The 23,100-nt window shown below is 40.2% G+C and overlaps 1 protein-coding gene across 1 annotated transcript; it reads left to right on the top strand.

Annotated features, from left to right (window-relative positions):
* Positions 1 to 2,298: 2,298 nt before the first annotated feature.
* Positions 2,299 to 21,268, top strand: LOC121439804 (calpain-6-like). Its single transcript, XM_041640427.1, has 12 exons — positions 2,299 to 2,463; positions 13,405 to 13,536; positions 14,850 to 15,058; positions 15,550 to 15,742; positions 16,301 to 16,494; positions 16,731 to 16,808; positions 16,904 to 17,090; positions 18,486 to 18,608; positions 18,774 to 18,976; positions 19,511 to 19,632; positions 19,944 to 20,080; positions 20,638 to 21,268. Exons 1-12 carry the CDS (start codon positions 2,299 to 2,301, stop codon positions 20,818 to 20,820), a joined length of 1,926 nt encoding a protein of 641 aa, XP_041496361.1. The 3' UTR covers positions 20,821 to 21,268.
* Positions 21,269 to 23,100: the final 1,832 nt, after the last annotated feature.

Below are 23,100 nucleotides of genomic sequence, written 5' to 3'. Positions count from 1 at the left end.
ATGTCAATCTGTAGAAGAATGAAAATTGATCCATATCTATCACCATGCACAAAACTCAAATCCAAATGGATTAAAGACCTCAATATCAGTCCGAACACACTGAACCTGATAGAAGAGAAAGTGGGAAGTACTCTACAGCACATGGGCACAGGAGACCACTTCCTATGTATAACCCCAGCAGCACAGACACTAAGGGCATCATTGAATAAATGGGACTTCCTGAGGCTGAGAAGCTTCTGTAAAGCAAAGGACACTGTCACTAAGACAAAAAGGCAACCCACTGACTGGGAGAAGATCTTCACCAACCCTGCAACTGACAAAGGTTTGATCTCCAAAATATATAAAGAACTCAAGAAACTAGACCGTAAAAGGCTAATCAACCCAATTATAAAATGGGGCACTGATCTGAACAGAGAATTCTCAACAGAAGAACTTCAAATGGCCAAAAGACACTTAAGGTCATGCTCAACTTCCTTAGCGATCAGGGAAATGCAAATCAAGACAACTTTAAGATACCACCTTACACCTGTCAGAATGGCTAAAATAAAAAACACCAATGATAGCCTTTGCTGGAGAGGTTGTGGAGAAAGGGGTACACTCACCCATTGCTGGTGGGAATGCAAACTTGTGCAACCACTCTGGAAAGCAGTGTTTCGGTTTCTCAGGAAATTCGGGATCAACCTACCCCTGGATCCAGCAATACCACTCTTGGGAATATACCCAAGAGAGGCCCTAGCATACAACAAAATTATATGCTCAACTATGTTCATGGCAGCATTGTTTGTAATAGCCAGAACCTGGAAACAACCTAGATGCCCTTCAACGGAAGAATGGATGAAGAAAGTATGGAATATATACATATTAGAGTATTACTCAGCAGTAAAAAACAAGGACTTCTTGAATTTTGCATACAAATGGATGGAAATAGAAAACACTATCCTGAGTGAGGTAAGCCAGACCCAAAAAGAGGAACATGGGATGTACTCACTCATATTTGGTTTCTAGCCATAAATAAAGGACATTGAGCCTATAATTCATGTTCCTAGAGAAGCTAAATAAGGTGAATCCAAAGACAAACACATAGGCATCCTCAGGAATATTAACCTTCATCAGGCGATGAAAGGAGACAGAGACAGAGACCCACACGGGAGCACCGGACAGAAATCTCAATGTCCAAATCAGGAGCAGAAGGAGACGGAGCACGAGCAAGGAACTCAGGACCACGAGGGGTGCACCCACACACTAAGACAATGGGGATGTTCTATTGGGATCTCACCAAGGCCAGCTGGCCTAGGTCTGAAAAGGCATGGGATAAATCCGGACTAGCTGAACATAGCGGACAATGAGGAATACTGAGAATTCAAGAACAATTGCAGTGGGTTTTTGATCCTACTGCACGTACTGGCTTTGTGGGAGCCTAGGCAGTTTGAATGCTCACCTTACGAGACCTGGATAGAGGTGGGCAGTCCTTGGGCTTCCCACAGGTCAGGGAACCCTGATTGCTCTTCGAGCAGATGAGGGGGGGGGGACTTGATTGGGGGAGGGGGAGGGAAATGGGAAGCGGTTGTGGGGACGAGGCAGAAATCCTTAATAAATAAATAAATTAAAAAAAAAGAAAAACTGATTTTCCTACAAGCACAGGAATGAACTAATATATAACTGATCATCATGTTACATCATTCCCAGTTTGAACAGTTAGGAAAAATTAGCAGACTGTTCATACAACTGTTCTTGATACCAGTTAATATTGTCAGTGCTTCATGGTAAGGCAGAGAAAGAAGACATCAAGAGACTGACCATCAGAGGGAGACAGGGACCAAGCATGGTACTTTCCGGTGCACAGTCTTTCAGAATGGCAAGTCAACGCTATTTTGTGATATTTACAGAGAATTTTTCTATAAAAGATAAACATCACACAGAGCACTTTGCCTTGGGTTTCAAAGCAAATAAAACAGTGATTTCAAAGGTTATGGTCTTTTCTTCACCAGATCAGCTCTTTTTCTTGGATAAATTAAAAACATTTGTTTTATGTATAGCATTACCAGAACCATATTAAATAGTACTATAATAGAAAAAAAAAACCGAGGTTTTCAAATGGTTACGTGTTTGCCCAGGGCCTAATATTTAGCTGAACTTTGACTCTTCTGTTCTTGAACGTTGTGTCTTTGCCTCAGTCTGCAGGCTCTAGGAGGACGCCACTGCAATGACTGACATTTGTGTAATTCCGGAGAATCCTTGAAAGACTTGAGAAGTTCCTCCAAGTAATAATTTTTGTCATTCTAGACATAGTTGGATAACATGGGTCCTCCTCTGAAGCTCTTCAAAAACCAGAAGTACCAGGAACTGAAGCAGGAATGCGTCAAAGATGGCCGGCTTTTCTGTGACCCCACCTTCCTACCAGAGAATGATTCTCTGTTTTTCAACCGGCTGCTTCCAGGAAAGGTTGTGTGGAAGCGTCCTCAGGTAACTCATTTTTCTGTCTCCTTGATCTACCTCTGATTCAAAACTCTACCTTACCCATTTTTTTTTTACTCACATTGACCTACTCTTTAGAAAAATTGAAAGCCAGTCTTCTTTCTTCCTTTCTTTCACTATTTCTCTCTCTTTCTCTCTGTTGAGTTATAATTAACAAATAGAAAATATACAGATGTTTTCATATGCCTATGCAATATAAGATGACTAACATAAATAAGTTGACATATCCATTATCTCACACACAGGTAGAATTAAAGCAGGCTTTAGCTTGAAGAGACTAAAAGTGTAGTCAATTAGTCATTTAAAACGTGCAACAGCAGAAAAAGAAATATACTATGCTTATATGTTTAGAACGTCATTTGAGTAAACATTGCAATCCGAAAAGAAACTATACTCTTGTCTCTTTAGTTAGATGCCTGTCATACTAATTTAAGGATAATCTCAGATCAATGAGGCCAATATCTTTTTATACAGTGAGCATCAGTGAAATAATTTCTATGTAGAGAAGGCAGAGCTTGTCTTGGGGGAGGGAGTCTTGTGAACTGTTTATTAGATCTTATCCACAGTATTAGCCAATGGGATTTACATATGACTTCAGCCTTTCAATGCTCATTAACATTAACTACTCTCTCACAGTAGGGTTCCACAACTCTTCATAAGCTGTATATGAATTAGAGCTCCGTGTATACTGTGATATAGTGGTATAGTCTGGAGAGTAATTAGCAATTTTGTTTTATCAAGCGTTATGGCTAGACAGAAGGACAATCTATTAAAGCTCCTTCCCAAAGATGATGTATATGGGCCATAGTGAAATAACGTAAAGAGCAAGGACCTGAAGACTTCGTGTGTAAAGAGATGTATTTTTATAGATGGCTATAAAACACATTAGTTACCAACTCAATGTTTTCATCTTTAAGGAGTCAGCAATTATTTTGTTGTAATTTCTACCAAATAAACTCATAAAAGGTATAAAGAATTGCTTTGCTTTAGTTCATACACATTGCCACCAGGTGGTGCCAAGATACATTGACTTCAATGTCTTTTTTTTCTGTTATACTTGAAAAAAGGGATGGAACCAAGTGAAGTCTTGAAGTCTTTTCTTTAATATTATGCTTTTTAGGAAGAATCAAAGGCTTTAGACCTAGATGTCCTAGTGACTAGTGTTGACTCACATGAATGGCAACCATTAAAAGTATGAGACTGGAGCTTGGAAGTGTAACTCGGCAATAAAGCAGAGGTTCAATCCCCTGTATCAAAAATAAGAAAAGAAAGAAATTACAAGGCTGGGAGAAATCTCCATTTATAAGCCTGTAAGTTGTTGACACCTCTGCAGATGACTTCTCTTACCTGCAATAAAAATCTGGGAAAGATGAGTAGAATTCATTAGCTGTTGTTTTGGAATACAAAGATGTAAGATTTCCTACTTCTTAAAAATATTTGGAGAGAGAGATAGATAGATAGATAGATAGACAGACAGACAGATAGATAGATAGATAGATGATAGATAGATCGATCGATCTTGTCAGGGTACGGAACGTATGAATGGAGGTGCTAACAAGTGGCAGAAGTAGTTGACAAGAAAGCCTGGAATTGAGAGAAGTTTATTGGGTAGGTAAAGAGTAGTTTGAAGATGCAGGTGAGAGAATGGTTAATGGGGGTGAAGTCTTAGAGGAGACAGAAAGAGATCTATCTGGTGGGTGGCAAAATTGGAAGCCAGCATGAAGCCATTTCCCAGATGTAAGTCAAGTAGACAGCATTTCCTGTGCTGGCGTGTCTTAGATGCATCTTCTTTCCTCAGTTTTAGCTTAGTTCTTTGTTCTTTGTCTTCTTTGTCTAAATCCTGTAGAATTCATCCTGGATTTTCAGGGAAGGGGAAAAAATTAATCATTATGGCACACATCTGTTTTTTTTTTCCTCAAAGGCAAACAATACTCCTTCTAGAGTAATGTTCAATGCTTAGAGAATGTATGTCTGGACAGATGGAGAATGAACACAAAGAGAGGGGTAAAAGGAATTAGCATTTGTGACATGCCTGGTATGGATTGTATTCTTTTTTGAAATGGCCTATACATTTTTGCACTTCATCCTTATTGATCATGGCTTAGAAAGGTAGGTATGTTACAATTTCTTTTGTGTAGTTCATTTTTTTTATTTAAAAAAACAAAGGCAGCTGGGCATTTTGGCACTTTAATCCCAGTACTCAGGAGGCAGAGACAGGAAGATCTCTGTGTTTGAGGCCAGCCTAGTCTACAAAGCAAGTTCCAGGACAGCCAGGGTTACCAAGAGAAACCCTGTCTCAAAAAACCAAAAATAAATAAATAAAATATAAGGAGTCTGCAACATGGCTCATTGTTGGCTAGCTTGGAGACCTGAATTTGGTCCCTGGAACCTACATGGTGGAAGGAGAGAACCAAATCCCAAAAGTTGTCATCTAACCTCCATGTGCAAGCCATACATGTGCCACCCCCACACACAAATAAACAAATGTGGGGGCTGGAGAGATAACTCAATGGTTAAACACACTGACTGCTCTTCCAGAGGCCCAGGGTCCAATTCCGACCACCGACAGCTGTCTGTGACTATAATTCCAGGGGACCAGACACACATGGCAAAATACCAATGCACATAAAATGAAACTAAATTAAAATAAAAATAAATGTAAAAGCAATACAAGAGTAAAAACAGTAGGTGTTTTGCCTTTCATATTGATGAAGGAACTAGGTCTCCAAGAAGAAGGTAAAGATTCACTCAAGATCCAATCACTGGCAAACTAAGATTTGACTCCAAAGTTCACATAAACTTTCTTTTCTATCATAATACTGCTTGTGTCTCCCTTTATAAACATACACTTTTGTAGCTTCCTTTGTGACAGTGCTTAAATCCATCCTCATTGTGATGGTGCTGCTCTTACATGAATTGATCCACATTCTCTGAACACGATGTGAGAACAGTGTTAATAAAAGGAAGAGGCACTTGAGAGCCTTCCCTAGAACGTTCTCAACGCCATCCTTGGTGCAACACACCACTGTGACCTGGGACCAAGCATCCACATCCTGACCCAGACAGTGGACATTGAGCTACAAAAGAGTTAAATAGTATCTTGATGCTGGAAACATGAAATGTTATTTTAGAGTATATAATTAAGAAGCTACAAAAAGTTTTTGAAAAGGGTTAGATCATCATGTGAAAGTAAGGTTCTTGGCTATCAGCTGAGCCTTCCCTGAAAGCTGTGTATTCCAACTAGAATGGAAGGCAAGCCTGTGTTTAAGAACCACGCCACTGTTCTCTGGCCTCCCATCAGGAAAATTGAGCGACAGTCCTAGGCTCCTCTGAATTGACTCAGGAAAATTAGATGGGTCATTGCTTTATTAGGAATGTTGTGGTATTGGTTTTCAGGAAAGTGTCTAGACTTTTTTTTCCCATTTGTATACCACATAACCTCAAACCCAACCAACCTTTTAGGTGTTTTTTTTTTGAAAATTTTAAATAGACATGGCATGATAAACCAACTTTCCTCCCACCCTACACTCTAGGTAAGTGATTTGACACTGAGCTTCATTTCCTGGCCCTTCTAAATTTTTTTTATTTTGAGAATAAATTTTGGCTCATTGTTCTTTTGACCCGTATGAAAGTAGCTGGACTACAGGTGTGTGGAAGTAAGTTTGGCATACTTTTTTCCCCTCAGTGTTGAAGTTTAAATTCAGGTTCTTGGATATGCTAGGCAAGTTCTCTACCACTCTTCAAATCTCTAATCTTGAGGTTTCTATCTATTCTATGATTCAATGGTATTCCATTGGTATATGCCAAATATCAGTGGTCTTCCAAGGAAGCCACTCAACTTCTTTGACAGACAAGAGTTCGTACCACCTTGTTCCTTCCTATTTGCAAGGTTTCTTTTCTTTTTTCATTGTGTGTTGTTGCTTTTTTTTTGCAACAGTCTTGTTATATAGCCCAGGGTAGCCTTTTGCTCATGATTCCCCTGGTTCAGTTCTTTCAAGTGCTGGAATCATGGTCCTGTTGACTACATCTGGCCCTGACACAGTTTAAAGGAGCAGTAAATACACAGGAAACATGCTTTAAATTAGCCAGTGGCAGATCAACTATCCACACTCTACAGAGAAAATCTCTGCTTCTTTACTCTTCTACTCTTACAACGATCCAGTGTACCCAGTTTTTCTCCAAACTTTCTGGGCACACAACTATTTTCCATGTGCCCTTTAACTTTCTTTTCCTCCTTAGAACACAACTTTTAATCTTAACAGTTTTTGAGAAGTAAGTTCTACTAAGTTTCAGTATAACAGTAAGTCTGCAGGTAGAAATTTTAATCTGAATTTGCTTGTCAAATTGCCACAGAATTTTTTTTCTCCAGTTCTCTCCAACCACTCCCGCTTTTTCCTGATTGACTCACATCCACTTACAAAAGTGTCCCAGAGTCGAATGCATCTAATCCCTTACTTACATGGAGCAAAGTCTCATGGGAGTTTGCACAGCCAATTGTGGAAGAAGAAAGGACTCCTACACAAGATTTTCTGTCAGGTCTCATGATCAACTTCTAAGTTCTGACTCTACTACCAGTGACTTTTGTTCAGTATTCCTGCATGGCCATGTTGTTACATTATCTGGGTGGGACAGGAAGGTGAAGAAGTTCAAGGTTAAAATTCTGGTCAGAAGACTGACTAGAAAAACCTTATAAAGGAAACCAAACCAAAAATAGTATATAGGCTCTGGTAAAAGATAGCAAGTGAGGGAGTAACACTAGAGGCAATCTTCCATGTTAGTAGAATTCCCATCCACTGGTGGACTATGACACTTGGTACTGTAGTTTGGACTTAGATGACTTATAAATTTTCTCTTATCCTCAGAGGTTATGTGTTGCTACAGAAACTGATTTTACTGTGTTTTCTATTGTCTACACAATCTGGTAAAGCTGAAGAGACTCGTATCCTTTTTCCAGATCCTATTAAATTCTGTATTTCAAGAGCCGGGCGATGGTGGCACACACCTTTAATCCCAGCACTCGGGAAGCAGAGGCAGGCGGATCTCTGGGAGTTTGGGAGTTCAAGACCAGCCTGGTCTACAAGAGCTAGTTCCAGGACAGGCTCCAAAGCCACAGAGAAACCCTGTCTCGAATAACCAAAAAAAAAAATCTGTATTTCAAATAATTTTTATTTTTTCTTGAGGGTACAATTTATACCACAAGGAATTTACATGTTTGGTGTGTATATTGTGACCTTTTGGGTAGATTTATAGAGTTGTGAAAATACTAACACAATCCAGTGGTATAACAATAGATTATTATTTATTCAATTGCATCAATTGGTGAAGATCTGCTGAACTGAGCAGGGGAAGCCCACAAGGTCTGAACCTGACACAAATAACTGAAGAAAAGGGGACTAGGAGAAGTGCCTTTCCTCCAAGGAGTCCTATAAACATTCATAGAAGTAACATTATGCGAACTGAACAGATTATATTTAGGTATACATATATATGTACATATACATTTATGTGTGCAATAACAATTAATAAAAACAGAGGCCAGAAATTTAAAAGAGAGTGTGTATGGGTATATGGGAAAGTTTGAAGGGAGGAAAAGGAAGGAATAAATAATATAGTTCTATTATGATCTTAAAAATGAGAAAAATAAGAGGATTAAAGGGGAAGGGAGATGCAGGAAGGGGAACAGAGAAAATGTAGAGGTTAATAAAAATTAAAAATGAGAAAAATAAATATAAGTGATCTCTACATTTATTTCCACTGAGTTATTCCTTACTCACCAGCTACCACTATTCTGCTTTCATTTCTCCAGATTTGCCTATTGTAGGCTTTTCCACTAAAATTTACATTTTAATGAGTTATATAAAGTGATATAGATTCTCATTATATAATGTTACATAGATTCTTTCTCTTAGCATATTGTGTAATGATTTGGTTGTTTAAACTGGATATTGAAGTTGAGCATTTATTCCTAGGCTCCTTACTGAGTTCTCCTTTGAAGGAAGAGAATGCTGTAATGGTGATAAAATGTTCACATAGGAATAAAAATTTTCAGCAAGTGAAGTTAGATCCTTGAGAGAACATTGGTCTATGAGCCCAGATCTACCTATAAACTCCCCATCTAAAGATGGTTCAGTTTTCTAAGGATATCATAATGCCTACTTGGGTTAGCTTACATAGCCCTCCCGTCCTGAATGGATATTTTATACCAGGTAGCCTCTAATTCTTTTGGAAATAGTTAATCATGTAGTACCAATGGAATGGCTGACCTTATCTCTATCTGGTCTCCAAGCTGGACACACAGTGCTTTTGAAATTTCTTCCAATTTTCTGGACGCTGGTTATATAAGGAATATTTTATTGCACTGTAGTTCCTTGTGGTTTACTCTGAATCTCAATGCTTGCTGCCATCAAAAGTTACTTGCATAAATAATTGCTAAAGGTCTGCGTTTAATTGTTCCAAATAGAGTGATCTATGTGGGGCTACAGATCTCATTGTAATTCCCATCCCACCAGAGGTTTCTGGGAATAGGGATGAGGCGAGAAAAAGTGAGACATTCCTCGGTGTTCAGCCAAGATAATATATTTCCTAGAAAAGACGCCTTCTTTACAGAACATTTATCTTGGGGTGATAGTATTTGGGGAATACTCCAGCTTTTCTTGTGTTCAATTTCTTGGTATTATGTATTCTCTACCTAAGAAATAATTTTGCTTTGCCAAACAGCACAGTTCAAGAATCATTTCAACTGTGCCAGCACATCTGGAGCCATTAGGAACACACAGCATCTCTTCCATCTCCTCACTTCTCTCAAGCCACCCAGACAGTATGGCTATGTGAGCTGTGGCCTCTTCCTGAACCCCACTTTTACCACGTCAGCATAGCTCAGGCTGAAATGTTCTATCTATGCTCTGCATCTCAGCTTGGAGTTACAGAAAATTATCAACAGCCTTCCTTCTTTAACTCCAACAAAAGATATCCAATGTATGCCTAACTACAGTAAAAAGTCTCTTAAGAGCCATTTCATTATTTTTCAGTTATTTCTGAAAAGTTCTTAAAGCTGCCAGATTTGTATTGGCTCATTCTCCTTATCCTTTCTACCTCCTTGGCTGTTTTGTAGTCTTTTAATGTTTCACATACGAGGTAGAAGATATGGTTTTAGAAAGAATTATTTTCTGTTTTCCACATCATGGTACTAACATGTCATGCAAGACTGATTTATACTCAGTCACTTGGCTTCTGGAAATCAAGGCCTATTGGCGATATTTAAAAAAAAAGGAGCTGAGAAACTCTTGCAGAAAAATGGAATGTCGAGATAAGAGTATACAGTACTGGATTGGATATCTATGGGGAAACTGCAACATTATTACCTTACGCAGGACCATTGATAAGCTTAAAAATAAAGGAATGGGTCAGCCAAAGTCTTGGGGTCCCTTCTTTAGTATTATACATTTATTTTATTTTATTTCATTTTATTGTTTTTTTTTTTTTATTTTGAGACAGGGTTTCTCTGTAGCTTTGGTGCTTGTCCTGGAACTAGCTCTTATAGACCAGGCTAGCCTCAAACTCACAGAGATCCGCCTGACTCTGCCTCCCGAGTGCTGGGATTAAAGGCGTGCACCAGCACCTCCTGGCTAATATTATACCTTTATGAAGAATCAAAGGCTTTAAACCTAGATGTCCTCATGACTGATTAATTAGCCAGAGACTTGAGTGGCCGCCCTTATCTGATGACCTCTTTTCTTCATCAGTAAAATAAGAAGTGACTAGATAGTCTTTAATATTTCTCATGTTTTTGATATTTCATGACTGCTATTACATTTTTTTTTAATTTTGATTTTTTTTAATTGCGAAAAGAAGAAAAAAAAACATAAACAAAAAACAAGTTTCCACCTCCTCCCAGCCTCCCATTTCCCTTCCCCTCCTCCCACCCTTCTCCCCCTCCTCCCACCCTTCTCCCCCTCCTCCCACCCTTCTCCCCCTCCTCCCACCCTTCTCCCCCTCCCCCACTCCTCTCCCCCTCCCTCTCCAGTCCACAGAGCAGTCCGGGTTCCCTGCCCTGTGTTAAGTCCTAGGTCCTCTCCGTCCATATCTAGGAAGGTGAACATCCAAACTGGCTAGGCTCCCACAAAGCCTTAGCACATTAAGTAGGATCAAAACCCCCTGCCATTGTCCTTGGTGTCTCATCAGCCCTCATTGTTCGCCATGTTCAGAGAGTCCGGTTTTATCCCATGCTTTTTCGGTCACAGTCCAGCTGGCCTTGGTGAGCTCCCCGTAGATCAGCTCCTCTGTCTCAGTGGGTGGATGCACGCCTCGTGGTCCCGAATTCTTTGCTCATGTTCTCCCTCCTTCTGCTCCTCCCTGGGACCTTGGGAGCTCAGTCCAGTGCTCCAGTGTGGGTCACTGTCTCGATCTCTATCCATCACCAGATGAAGATTCTATGATGATATGCAAGATATTCGTCAGTATTGCTCTAGGATAGGGTCATTTCAGGTTCCCAATCCTCAACTGCCCAAGGAAGAAGGTGAACCGAAGGAAAAACATATAGTTGTCCTCTTCGCTAAGGGAAGTAGACCAAATTTCCGGGGAGAAAATGGGATCTTGGGGGGGGGGGTGGGATGGGGGTAAGGGGAGATGGGGAGAGAAAAGGTAGAAGGGAAGGAGGGGGGACCTGGGAAACGGGAGAATTGGGATAAAGGAAAGGTGGATAGGGGAGCACGGAACCACAATTCTTAGTTAAGGGAGCCACTTTAGGGTGGGCAAGCGACTTGACCCTAGAGGGGCTCCCTAGTGCCCAAGATGAGGTTCCCAGTTAGTTCCTTGGGCTGCTATTACATTTTAAAACCCACTGTTAGGTATTCTATATGAAATTTTGAAGTAAAATAAGGCTGTAATAATATTAACATGCTATTAATAATAACTATATCCAATTCACACAAAGAGGATACTAATCACTCAGTTCCTCATTTTGAATCTGTTTATGTGTCTTTTTGCTCCCTTTTGTGAGTAAGAGTTCACACATTAAAAGTATTGTTGACTGGGTGTAGACTCCTGCTTATCTAAATTAAGCAGATTGCAAAATAACTTCAACCCCCAGTTGAAACCAGCAACTAATTTGCCTTAAAATATATAAAAACACATTTTGCCACCTATCAATTCTCCCTTGACTACTTTCTATGCCAGGAAACAATCCTATGTCTCATATGTATCCAAGAAATTATTGCATAGCTTTACATTTTGCTCCAAATAAAGTGCCAGTGTCTACCCAAGGGAAGAATGATGGTGCTTATTAATTTCATCTTAGAAAAACAGAGGAAGCAAAGAAGAGAAGACACATCAAGACCTAACTCATCTAGTACACTTGTTCTGTGTGCTAAGAAAATGAAAAGAAAAAGCAGATGACATCCCATAAACTATTTTATAAAATAGAAGTAGTCTCCTAAGATAAAAGGTGGTGATAAGGCACCAGACGTTCATCTTAAACAACAACAACAACAACAAAAAGGACCAGAAAATGCAAAGCTAACAACCCACCTAATTCTTTCCTTTTGGCAGGTTGATGCCCAATTAATCTTCAGTTTGGACATATCCCTGTCCAGAATGTCTATTTCTTTCCAGAACTATTTTGGCTTTTAACAGCTATTTGGAATGCTTCATTCTGTACACCAGACCCTTCATCAAGGAGAATTATATCCATTAAAAAAATAGACATTATACACCAGAAAAAATAACTGTTTCTATTTAATAATTTAAAAGGATGTGGATCTAGATTTTCTTTCCATTTGCAGCTGGGATTTATTTCAGCAGGGTATGCAGAATGTCATCTTATGGGCCAACAGCCCCTTTTATGAAACTTTCCATTTATCAAGACTTAATTGAGATTTGATGGCTTTGAATTCTGCAAGTGCCGATGCTCTGAACCACATCATGCCTGCAATTATATAATGTCATGTATAGTGCTATGCCTTTTCTCATGCCTGTCGCTCTATCTGCAGTGCCTCAATGTTTCTCCCTTGTTCAGTGACCAATCAGTAGTCATCTCAAGTATCCAACCACTCACTACAGTATCCCTTCCATCGCTAGATGAACTTTGGAAATTCTTTCTTTCTAGGCACTGATCATACTTTGAAAATAACTCCATTTTGCTTTGCTCACATTTTTCTTTTGCAGTTACATTATTTGGCTTTCATCTTTCCAACTCACAATGGGAATGACCCAGCTAATGATATTTTGAAGTAAAAACACACATGTATTCCCCTAACAAATACTGCTCCCCCTTTCTGGCCACATACTTTTGGAAAATACACCATGGAGACAGACAGTGCCTGCTGAAGTAATCCTGTGAATGGCTTATTAACACCTGCTGTTAATGCTGCTATCCTTTATATTCATACAAAGGTGGGGGTTGGGAAAGCGGGTTGTCATGGAAACTGCTGTTGGTTTTGCTTTGTGTTAGAAAAAGACTTCCTATATGGTCTCCTAACTCATTTTTCCTAGAGAGGGAGATGCATTAGTGATCACCTCTGTCAGACCTTGTCTCTTAAAGGTAATTGCCCTTCCAAGGACAGGCACTTCAGGGAAAATCTCATCCTGACAAAAATGACATGAAAATGCAATGTGCTAATTCTTAGTTCTTCTCTTCACTGCTGTGGTAAAAATGCCTCCAAAGGCAATGACAAAGGCCTTCCAGCAGCATAGGCCATTTTCTCTCATCCCATTTCTTCAGCTATTCACCACATGGCCATTTTTCTGTGTATACACTATCCACGGCTTTGTGCTTTACCACAAATCTTTCTAACCTTCCCTTTATCCCACCTATAAAAGTCCTAGTCACACTTAACCCTATTTCCTCTATAAGCTATTCTGCTTAGCTTAGCTTCTAGTGACACTTAGAAACCTCCTCCCAGACTTCTGCATAACAAATTTCTGTATCCCCAGGACATTTCTGATGACCCCCATCTGATTGTGGGCAACATCAGCAACCACCAGCTGATCCAGGGAAGACTGGGGAACAAGTCAATGATCCCTGCATTTTCCTGTTTGGCTGTTCAGGAGTCACACTGGACAAAGGTATCATCTTTTCTTTGTGCTCTTAGTCTATTTCCACTTTCTTCTTGAATAACCTGACAGAAAATCAGCTTCTAACTTTTTGAAGAAGCCAGAAGTATCAGGGTGACTAATTTATTCTAATAAGAATTTTCACAAATATAGACAAGCCGAATTTTACAGTGAAAATCTAAACCAACTCTCTTCTAACACTGACATTTTGCTGGCCTTGCTTTGTCACATATATTCGCTGCTCTTTTCTTGCCATTTGTAATGCTTTGACTAAATATTCCTTCAAATTGTAGTGTTTGTACCAATTTGCTCTGGAGTAAGTAGGAGCCAGGAAGTCATTAACACATAGATGCATAACAGAAAAGGTGAGAAATACAAAAACGGATCATTGAAAGGGGCCTAATAAATTATTAATAGCGCAAAAATTCTCTAATATTCTGATAAAATTCAAAACAACAAATAATATTTTATTTGGTATAATAAGCATTTTCCTAATAAAAACAAATTTTAAATATTTATGTGAAAGTGTTACAATAGAATTGTTTTTATTGTTACAACAAAAATGTATTTTTATTGTTGACATAACTAAAATCCATATTGTGTAAAGTCTATATGAAACTCTAGACATGACAAACCAGAATAAGCATTATGTTTTTATTGGTTTTAATTTTTACTTTTGTTGCTTTTATTGCTTATTTTCCTGCATGAGTATGTATGTGCATGTGTGCATATGGAAAGGTGAACTCCCATGTGTACCCACAGTGGCTAGAAGAGGGCATTTAGTATCGTCCTCTTGCGCTCTCGATCTACTCACTATTCCTGAAGCCAGAATTCACGCTTTCTTCTCTAATGTAAAAACCATAATGTCCCCCCCAATCCTCCTGTCTCTCCCCTCTGAGGAACTGGGCTCACAAGCATTTGTAGGGACACTTAGATGCTGGAATCCCAATTTCAGGACTAGTGATTATGAAGTAAATGCTCTCAATCAGTGAACCATGTCTCTGATCTGATATTACTTTTCAATGCTTTGTTCACATGTTCAAACATTTGATCATACGTCTATGCAGATAGTCTATCATCTATCTTATTTATTATTGATGCAGACCCCTCCAACTGTCTCTCCAGTATTCTCTGTATGCAGAGCAAGAATGGCAGGTATCGTAATCTCACGCACAGTAAAACTGACCTGTGGAAACGGAAGTTGTAGAAGAATTGCTTTGGAAAGTTTCCATTTGCTATATGGTTTGCCTAGGATTTCACTATTACCTCTATATCTTGATATAATCTTGCAAATCATACTTGACTAAATGATCTTACCTTTCCAGACAATTCCCAACCATAAGGAACAGGAATGGGATCCTCGCAAGCCAGAAAAATATGCTGGAATATTCCGCTTCCGTTTCTGGCATTTTGGAGAATGGACTGAGGTGGTGATTGATGACTTGCTGCCGACCATCAACGGAGATCTGGTCTTCTCATTCTCCACCTCCATGAATGAGTTTTGGAATGCTCTACTGGAAAAAGCTTATGCAAAGTAAGGAGGGGCTTGATTAGTCTGTGATCATGATACATGAAGAAGGATCATATTTGTCTTTGGAAATGCATTCCCTCCCACTCAATCCCAGAGTTAAAATTGGGCTGCATCTAAGTAAGATTTCATTAGCCCTGGGTCTGCCTATTATGACTCATGGATATCAGAGGATCAACTGCTCTTCTGTTAAATTCTAGGGCAGCTAGGTAACCTTTCAGGTTGTTAATCTGAAGTCCAAAAGGAGTTCTCTTATCTTTTTTTTTAACCTTGCCTGACATCTTCTCGTAGAAAGAAGTTTCTACGCGCACTAACATTTATCAACATTGCCTAAGCCCCCAGAGTTTTAATTGTAATCTTAAAGTATTTTCCACTTCATATCCAGAGAAAAGCCAGCTGGTAAAAGCTGAGCAGTGATAGTTTTAATTCTTGGGAACATGATGTCCTTGACCTGGATAAATAATTTCACCAAGATAACGCTGCATGCTTGCTTCCAGACTGCTAGGCTGTTATGAGGCCTTGGATGGTTTGACCATTACTGATATCATCATGGACTTCACGGGCACATTGGCTGAAATCATTGACATGCAGAAAGGAAGATATACTGATCTTGTGGAGGAGAAGTACAAGCTGTTCGGAGAACTGTACAAAACATTCACCAAAGGAGGCCTAATTTGCTGCTCCATTGAGGTTTGTGTTCACCCAAAACTCTCCTGGCCAAAAAAAAAATTAACAAGGAACATTGTTCTTAACCCAGAGATTCACAAAAAGAGCCATTAGTGAAACTCAGAAGGCTAACATAGGTATGAAGTACTGGCTTGGACATTGAGGTACATTAATTTATTTTATCCTTATGAACGTTAGACATTCCACTGAGTGCCAAGGCACCATCCAAGTTGGTGTAAATAGCTTCTGGTAAATTATTACTCTTATCTTGGCTCCTGGATATTTAAGTTCTAGCTGTTCCCTCAAAGAATGAATCTGCCCTACCATATTTTTAAATCACAGTTCATATTAATGTAGGACAGTGATTATTTGGAATTTGAACTTTTAAAATAACTTCTTATACTACTTTATTTTTTCTCTTTCACTTACCTTTGTGATAGATTAGATATCAGGGTCAAATTTCCATCTGCATAGGGAGAACTTGATTCAGTTATGTTGGGATGAAGCAACAAAGGGAAAAGGGGGTCCAGGACTTGGGTCTCCCCAACTCCTAAATCCTTATGTATCTTTCTTTGCTACCAGTCTCCCAGCCAGGAAGAACAAGAAGTTGAAACAGACTGGGGACTACTGAAGGGCCATACCTACACCATGACTGATATTCGCAAGCTTCGCCTTGGAGAAAGACTCGTGGAAGTCTTTAGTGCTGAGAAGCTGTATATGGTTCGCCTGAGAAACCCGTTGGGAAGACAAGAATGGAGTGGCCCCTGTAGTGAAATGTGAGAGACATTTCACTTTTATCCCTACACCTCCAAATTTGTAGCTCTCCCAAACCTATCCCTCTAGATTGCTAGGAGGCTGTCAAATAACAGAGACATCTCTGAGCTCCAGTCAGGCATGGGGTCCGCAACCCAGGCAGGATAAAATAAAGCAGACCTAGTCATCATGTATCTGGCATCTTTTGACATCCTGTCAACCATAACAACTTATCTGTTTATAATTTATTTGCTTTCAGTTCTGAAGAGTGGCAGCAACTGACTGTAACAGATCGCAAGAACCTGGGGCTTGTCATGTCTGATGATGGAGAGTTTTGGTGAGAAGTCTTTCTGCCATAAGGAATTTGGTTTTCTTTTTAGAAATACATACTAAGACCAATCTTCATTTCTTTCCCTCTTCCTTCTCATTTAGGATGAGTCTGGAAGGTTTTTGCCACAACTTTCAGAAACTGAATGTCTGTCGCAACGTGAACAACCCTATTTTTGGCCGCAAGGAACTGGAATCAGTGGTGGGATGTTGGACTGTGGATGATGACCCTCTGATGAACCGATCAGGAGGTTGTTATAACAACCGTGATACCTTCCTGCAGAATCCTCAGGTTAGAGTCAATTATTTTCCATTGCCTCCAAGCTACCGGGATAGTCAGTAAGAATCCAGATCTTGCTTTGGTCCTCCCTAGAGTATTCATTTAGCATCAGGTCTTCAAATCTACTGTGTAATATTCTTCAACCACAACCCTTAGGGATTGACTCAGATGCTCATATGACCCAGAAGACCAGGTTTCTTTAGGGAGACTTGCCTTGGCAACATTTTCTAACCTAAGTTAGGTTCTCCAGCTGCCTCCTCCTGTTCTGAATGTTACAGCTCGTAACTGTCGCTTCCTGGTGATGGTCACACACAGCAGAGAGATCTGCTTCTATATATGGTCTCAGTTCCCCCTCCTTTGTCTTTACTGTTTAATTGTTCACCTGACACACACACACATCATACTGTTAGCTCTTTTCATATAGGTCATACTTCTGCAACCCATTACTATAACTTGCTTTTTCCTTTTGAGAATGAGGTACTTCATTTCTCATGATTGAAATCACTGCCCTGCCAGTTTCTCCTTCCAGCTGTCTACCACCGCCATCCTATTATCAGTGACATTATAAGTGGTCAGACCAGGTATATCTCAAGAAAACAACAGCAAACTCCCACAAGCATCCCAAGCTTGAATTTATAATGGCCCGTATGAAGATGGGCTAAGGCACAGCAGATGTCACTCTGGCTGTGCTACGGCCTCATTGCACATGGACGTGTCTCTTCTTCCTACAGATCTTATTGCGCAGGCAGTTTGGAGAACACTGAGGCTTGGAAAACTGGTTTCCTTAACTCATAATTTTCTTTGCCCTTTCCACCTTAATGGTCCCTACAGAAACTTTATAATTGGTACCCCTTCTCAACATCACTCTCACTTAGAACCCTATACAAGGTCCAGGTACTAAGCAACTATACCATACGGGGGAATGGCTTCTCCGTACACAGGATTGATCTTTGAGGCCCTTATCTGGGTTGCTCATATGTCTGGATTGGCTTTATAAGTCTACCCAGGGCTATATGGCAAAACCTGGTTGAGTGGATTATGAATGCTTTCTGTCTTTATGAATTTTGAAATGTTTCTCTATATAGCTTTAAACACAGGGTTATAATAAGACAAAATGATTAACTTTTAAGGAACATACATATTAAAACTTTCCCTCTTTCACACCAAAGACATAAAAATGGAGTTGTCTCTCAGTACAAGCCAGATGTCAAAGTGAGAAGCAAGTATAATGATCTTTACTTAGCAGTGAATTAATTTTCTGTAATATCAATCATTGTATGGTCAATAGTAAAGCTCAGAAATGACCCCGAGACTCTGTTTCCCATTATAGATTTTTATTCCCTGAAATTTAGATTTGATTATCTTAAATTGGAGTACTAATTCATCTCTTTGATGAATTTCCCTCAGTACATCTTTACTGTGCCCGAGGATGGTCATAAGGTCATAATGTCGCTGCAGCAGAAAGACCTACGCACTTACCGCCGAATGGGAAGACCTGACAACTACATCATTGGCTTTGAGCTCTTCAAGGTAAGAACAGCATTTAGAGCAGAAAAAAATAAGAGCATTCAGAGGTTACATTAGGAAGGGTTAGAGTTAGGAAAATTAGGAAGGGATAAGGAAGACAACAGAAATAGGACATTCTCACAGAAAAGCTCTGATTTTAACAGAATGGAAATCTCGGTTTGCTTCTAGGTGGAGATGAACCGCAGGTTCCGCCTTCACCACCTGTACATTCAGGAGCGTGCTGGGACTTCAACCTATATCGACACCCGTACTGTGTTTCTGAGCAAGTATCTGAAGAAGGGCAACTATGTGCTTGTCCCAACCATGTTCCAGCATGGCCGCACCAGCGAGTTTCTGCTGAGAATCTTCTCTGAAGTGCCTGTCCAGCTCAGGTTCAGTTTTATTGCGATGCTCGGCAAACCCTTGCTCTCTTTTCCTCTGAGTCTAACCCTTTCACCCATTTTCCTCTATGCATACAGTCGAAGAGACAATATTCTCAAATTTGACCTCACTAATTGAAATAAAAGTGACCAAAATATTTCTCAGAGTAGAGTTGTGGAAAATTCTCCAGTGCAGATCTGAGATTTAGAGTTCTCAGCTGGGATTTAAGGGGAGGGGTCTGCCACTTGAGCTCTGTCACTTGGATTTTATCTTCATCTCTCTGGTTGATTCTATAGTTTTTGAGTCGCTGGGCTCCTCTATCTTATTCTCAGTGCTGGGTAGCTTAAACTACACTTTTCTCCAGCTGTACCCTCTTGTATCATTAAATGGCAGGTCTACAAAAAAGAAGAGAAAAGAGAAAAACACCCTCATAGAAATATGAGCCATGCCTGTGAAGGAATAGGATATATCAATCAGCTTCTTACATGATTCTACAATGAAGTTTGTTTAGGCAGGTCAAGTTCATCCTGGTTTTTATGTTCTAGGGAGCTGACACTGGACATGCCAAAGATGTCTTGCTGGAACCTGGCACGTGGCTACCCAAAGGTGGTTACCCAGATCACTGTTCACAGTGCTGAGGGACTGGAGAAGAAGTACGCCAATGAAAGTAAGACTAGCTGGGGTGTGCAAGAAAGCAAACTGCTGTCTCAGTTACTGCATATATCAGTAGAAAACATTATCAACAACTGTTATCTCCATTGGTATTTTTAGTCCAGAGATTTCAGCTCTGGTAGAGAATGGGACGTGAACATTGCTGGGAAATGTCTACATAGCAAACATTCTTGCATTCTACATCATTGTCGTGCTCCAGTTATGTGGAAATTGCCAGATTTGATTTTGTAAAGTTATAGCTTCTTTCCCCTCTAGGAAGGAAACATTAATCACTCTGTTAAAAAAACAAATGCCACTTTGTTCCAGCTGTAAATCTGTACCTGGTCATCAAGTGTGGAAAGGAAGAAGTCCGTTCTCCTGTCCAGAAGAATACTGTGCATGCCATTTTTGACACACAGGCCATTTTCTACAGAAGGACCACTGACATTCCTATTATCATCCAGGTAAGACTAAACAAGATATCTTGGGGAATTTATGTTCTTTACCACATATTATGTTCTCCCAAGTACCTTGTACTTTTATGGTGCAGAGCAAACGCTCTTTGTTATGTATTTAGTTTATACTCAGAACGCTTCTCATTTAGCAAAACATCAACATCATTATTCATCTTTACCTTAAAACGCTTGACTTAATTTCCCATAGACTCATGACCATAGTCTCATGAGTACACTTGTGAACACTTGTGCTATAAAGTTCCATGAACAGAAGTATTTGCCAGTTCTGCTAACTCCTGTGTTGCTAGATCAGTGTGGATAACTTTAGACTGGCAGTATTTCTGAGAATACGTCTGATTAGCTCTCTTCATGTAACAAATCCACAAATAAAAGATGATCCTTTGGTCTACTTTCATCTATATTGCTGGGGACATTATCTTCTCAATCAAATGGCTATCAAGAAAAGATAAGAATGTCTCTTGATGTACATGCTAGGTAGATTGCCACTAGATGCATCAATCTCATGGGTGGTTGTTGTTCCTCATTTTCTTGATTTGTCTCTTCAGGTCTGGAACAGCAGAAAATTCTGTGATCAGTTCCTGGGGCAGGTTACTCTTGACGCTGACCCCAGTGACTGCCGTGATCTGAAATCTCTGTACCTGCGTAAGAAGGGTGGTCCCACTGCCAAAGTCAAGCAAGGTCACATCAGCTTCAAAGTGATCTCTAGTGATGATCTCACTGAGCTCTAAATATCCAATATCAGAGAATCCTGACAGCTTTCCACCTTTTTATGTCAGGCACCAGGTCTTAGCTAAGAATCACAGTTACTGAAACCCTACATTTATTAAAGTTTCCTCTTTTCTGATATTTCCCATACCTCCCAATCTAAGTAGCATCAGTAGCTACAGAACCTATATACCTCCAGCAACTGGACAGGGGGAGGTGACAGTTCCATCACATGTTTGCTGAGAAAAGATCCTTAGGGCTTCCAGGGGTGAGATTCAAATGGGACAATAACAAGAATCTGGGCATTCTACATGTGTCTTTGCTGTTTCTACTTGCCCAACATATCTTCCCTGCAGGGCATGTTGAGGAAGGAGGAGAGGGGATCAAGGCCAAGCTGGTCTAGCCTGACATCCCATCTCCTGACTGACACTACCGATTACCAGCAACACTTTACCAGTAGCGAGAGCCGACTTCAACAGTCCCAGCCCTTATCACCACCACCACCACCACCACCACCACCACCACCACCACCACCACCACCACCACGGGAAAGTGCAGTCACGCCCTAACTCAAGTCACTCCCCCACAGTGTTTTATCTTCATGTTGAGGAAGTTTCCTAGGTGCTTAATAAAGAGCTGGAGTTCAGTGAGGCTGAGACAGTGAGAAGGGGTTGAGCTTCAGCAAAGCGGAAGCCAGCTCTGTGCCACAAGAGGGAAAAGCGGAAGAAGCTGCAGTGGGTGACAAAGCCTCAGTCCCCCATCCATCCACACACACCTACACTCACATATGTGCATGTAGGTGCGCACAAACTACCATTCAGATGGTCAGTGGGCAAGAGTAAGGACTAGTGAAGTATCATGCATACCAAAAAGATGAATGAACCCATTCAGTAATAGGACAGACAGTTTGGGGTCCCTGACTACAATGTGAAACCTCTTGCTGCTGCTACATTTACAAGCCCATTGCCCTGTGCTTCCTGATATCATTGGTACTGAAATCTCTATATGGGAACTTGAGAGTCCGGTGCCCACCCTGACCCTCGGGCTTTTCCCTCTGTTGGCAAGCTCCACTCCCCAAGGGTTTGTTTTCCAGTATGTCTACAAAACGTCCTTGTGAATCGGTCATTATGTGTGCTTCCCCTGATCTTCATCTATAGTATTCTGTCGTTATTTAAGGCCCAGAATAAATTCCACCTCCTCCATGAAGTTCCTTCCAAGTCTATTCCCAAATACCACCTCCACAATATTTCAGTGCTTTTGCAATGTTGAAAAATAAACATAGTCGTAGTACTTAGTCTAGTTCAGCATGCATTCATTTAAAAATACATTCTGTAGCTCTCTTTTTTTAGCCTACTCATATTCTATCATATTTTGCAATCTTTGTAACTTTTACAGTGCCTTTACCACACCGCCTTACACAAACGAAATCACAATAAAATTCATATTCAGTAAATTGACTAGTCTTGACTGATTAATGGTATTGGGGAGATTGCAAGGGTGGTAATCTATCAATTCATGCTCCAGAGCTATTGGAAGCACGGTTGGAGGGTGTTTTGTGAATCTGTAGCCATGGGTGAGTCTAATGATTTCCATTCTGACTCAAATCACCCCTTCATAATGAGGAAGCCTGCTACGTCTTAATCAAGGGCCGGAGTTCAGTGGAACTGTACTATAGAGCCTGAGATCAGCTGCACTGTGACGGTGTAGTTGTTTCAGTGGGTGGTTGGTAGATCTGGAAAGGGTCTTCTATTCTTAGGGTAGTAACTGGGGCTACATACTTTTTAAAAGCACTTAACATATTCTTTTTATTGTTTTTATTAAGCTATATATTTTTCTCCGCTCCCCTCCTTTCCTCCCCTCTCTCCAAACCCTGATTCCCATGCTCCCAATTTACTCACGGAATTTTGTCTTATTCTACTTCCCATGTGGGCTACATACTTTTAAAACCTCCCTGGAGCTAGACTCAAGACCAAAGCTGTTCAAGCTAGATTTTCCAAAGGAAGATCTTCCAACAGGGTTTGAAAACAGCAACTTCTTCCCGAATCTACTTCAGAGTCAAAGGGATGTGGAGCCTTCAACTTATTTGCTTTTGCACTCAACCTGCCATCTGCTCATCCTAGGCCAGACTAGGGAGGAAGTTCTTCTTGTTTCCCTTAAGTTATGCCTCTTGATTAGAAAGGATGTCTCACCAGGGAAGGTATTCCACTCAACAAAATTGCTCTAAAATACAACTCTATTTTCATTCCTTATAATGCTATTCCTAGAGCACATTATGGCTTTAAATATTGTATAATTAGAAATGG

Source organism: Microtus oregoni, unplaced genomic scaffold, assembly GCF_018167655.1.
Source record: "Microtus oregoni isolate MIOR12 unplaced genomic scaffold, Mior012 000063F_ref0000156, whole genome shotgun sequence".
Lineage (NCBI taxonomy): Eukaryota > Metazoa > Chordata > Mammalia > Rodentia > Cricetidae > Microtus > Microtus oregoni.
This window is presented reverse-complemented; position numbering and strand designations above follow the sequence as displayed.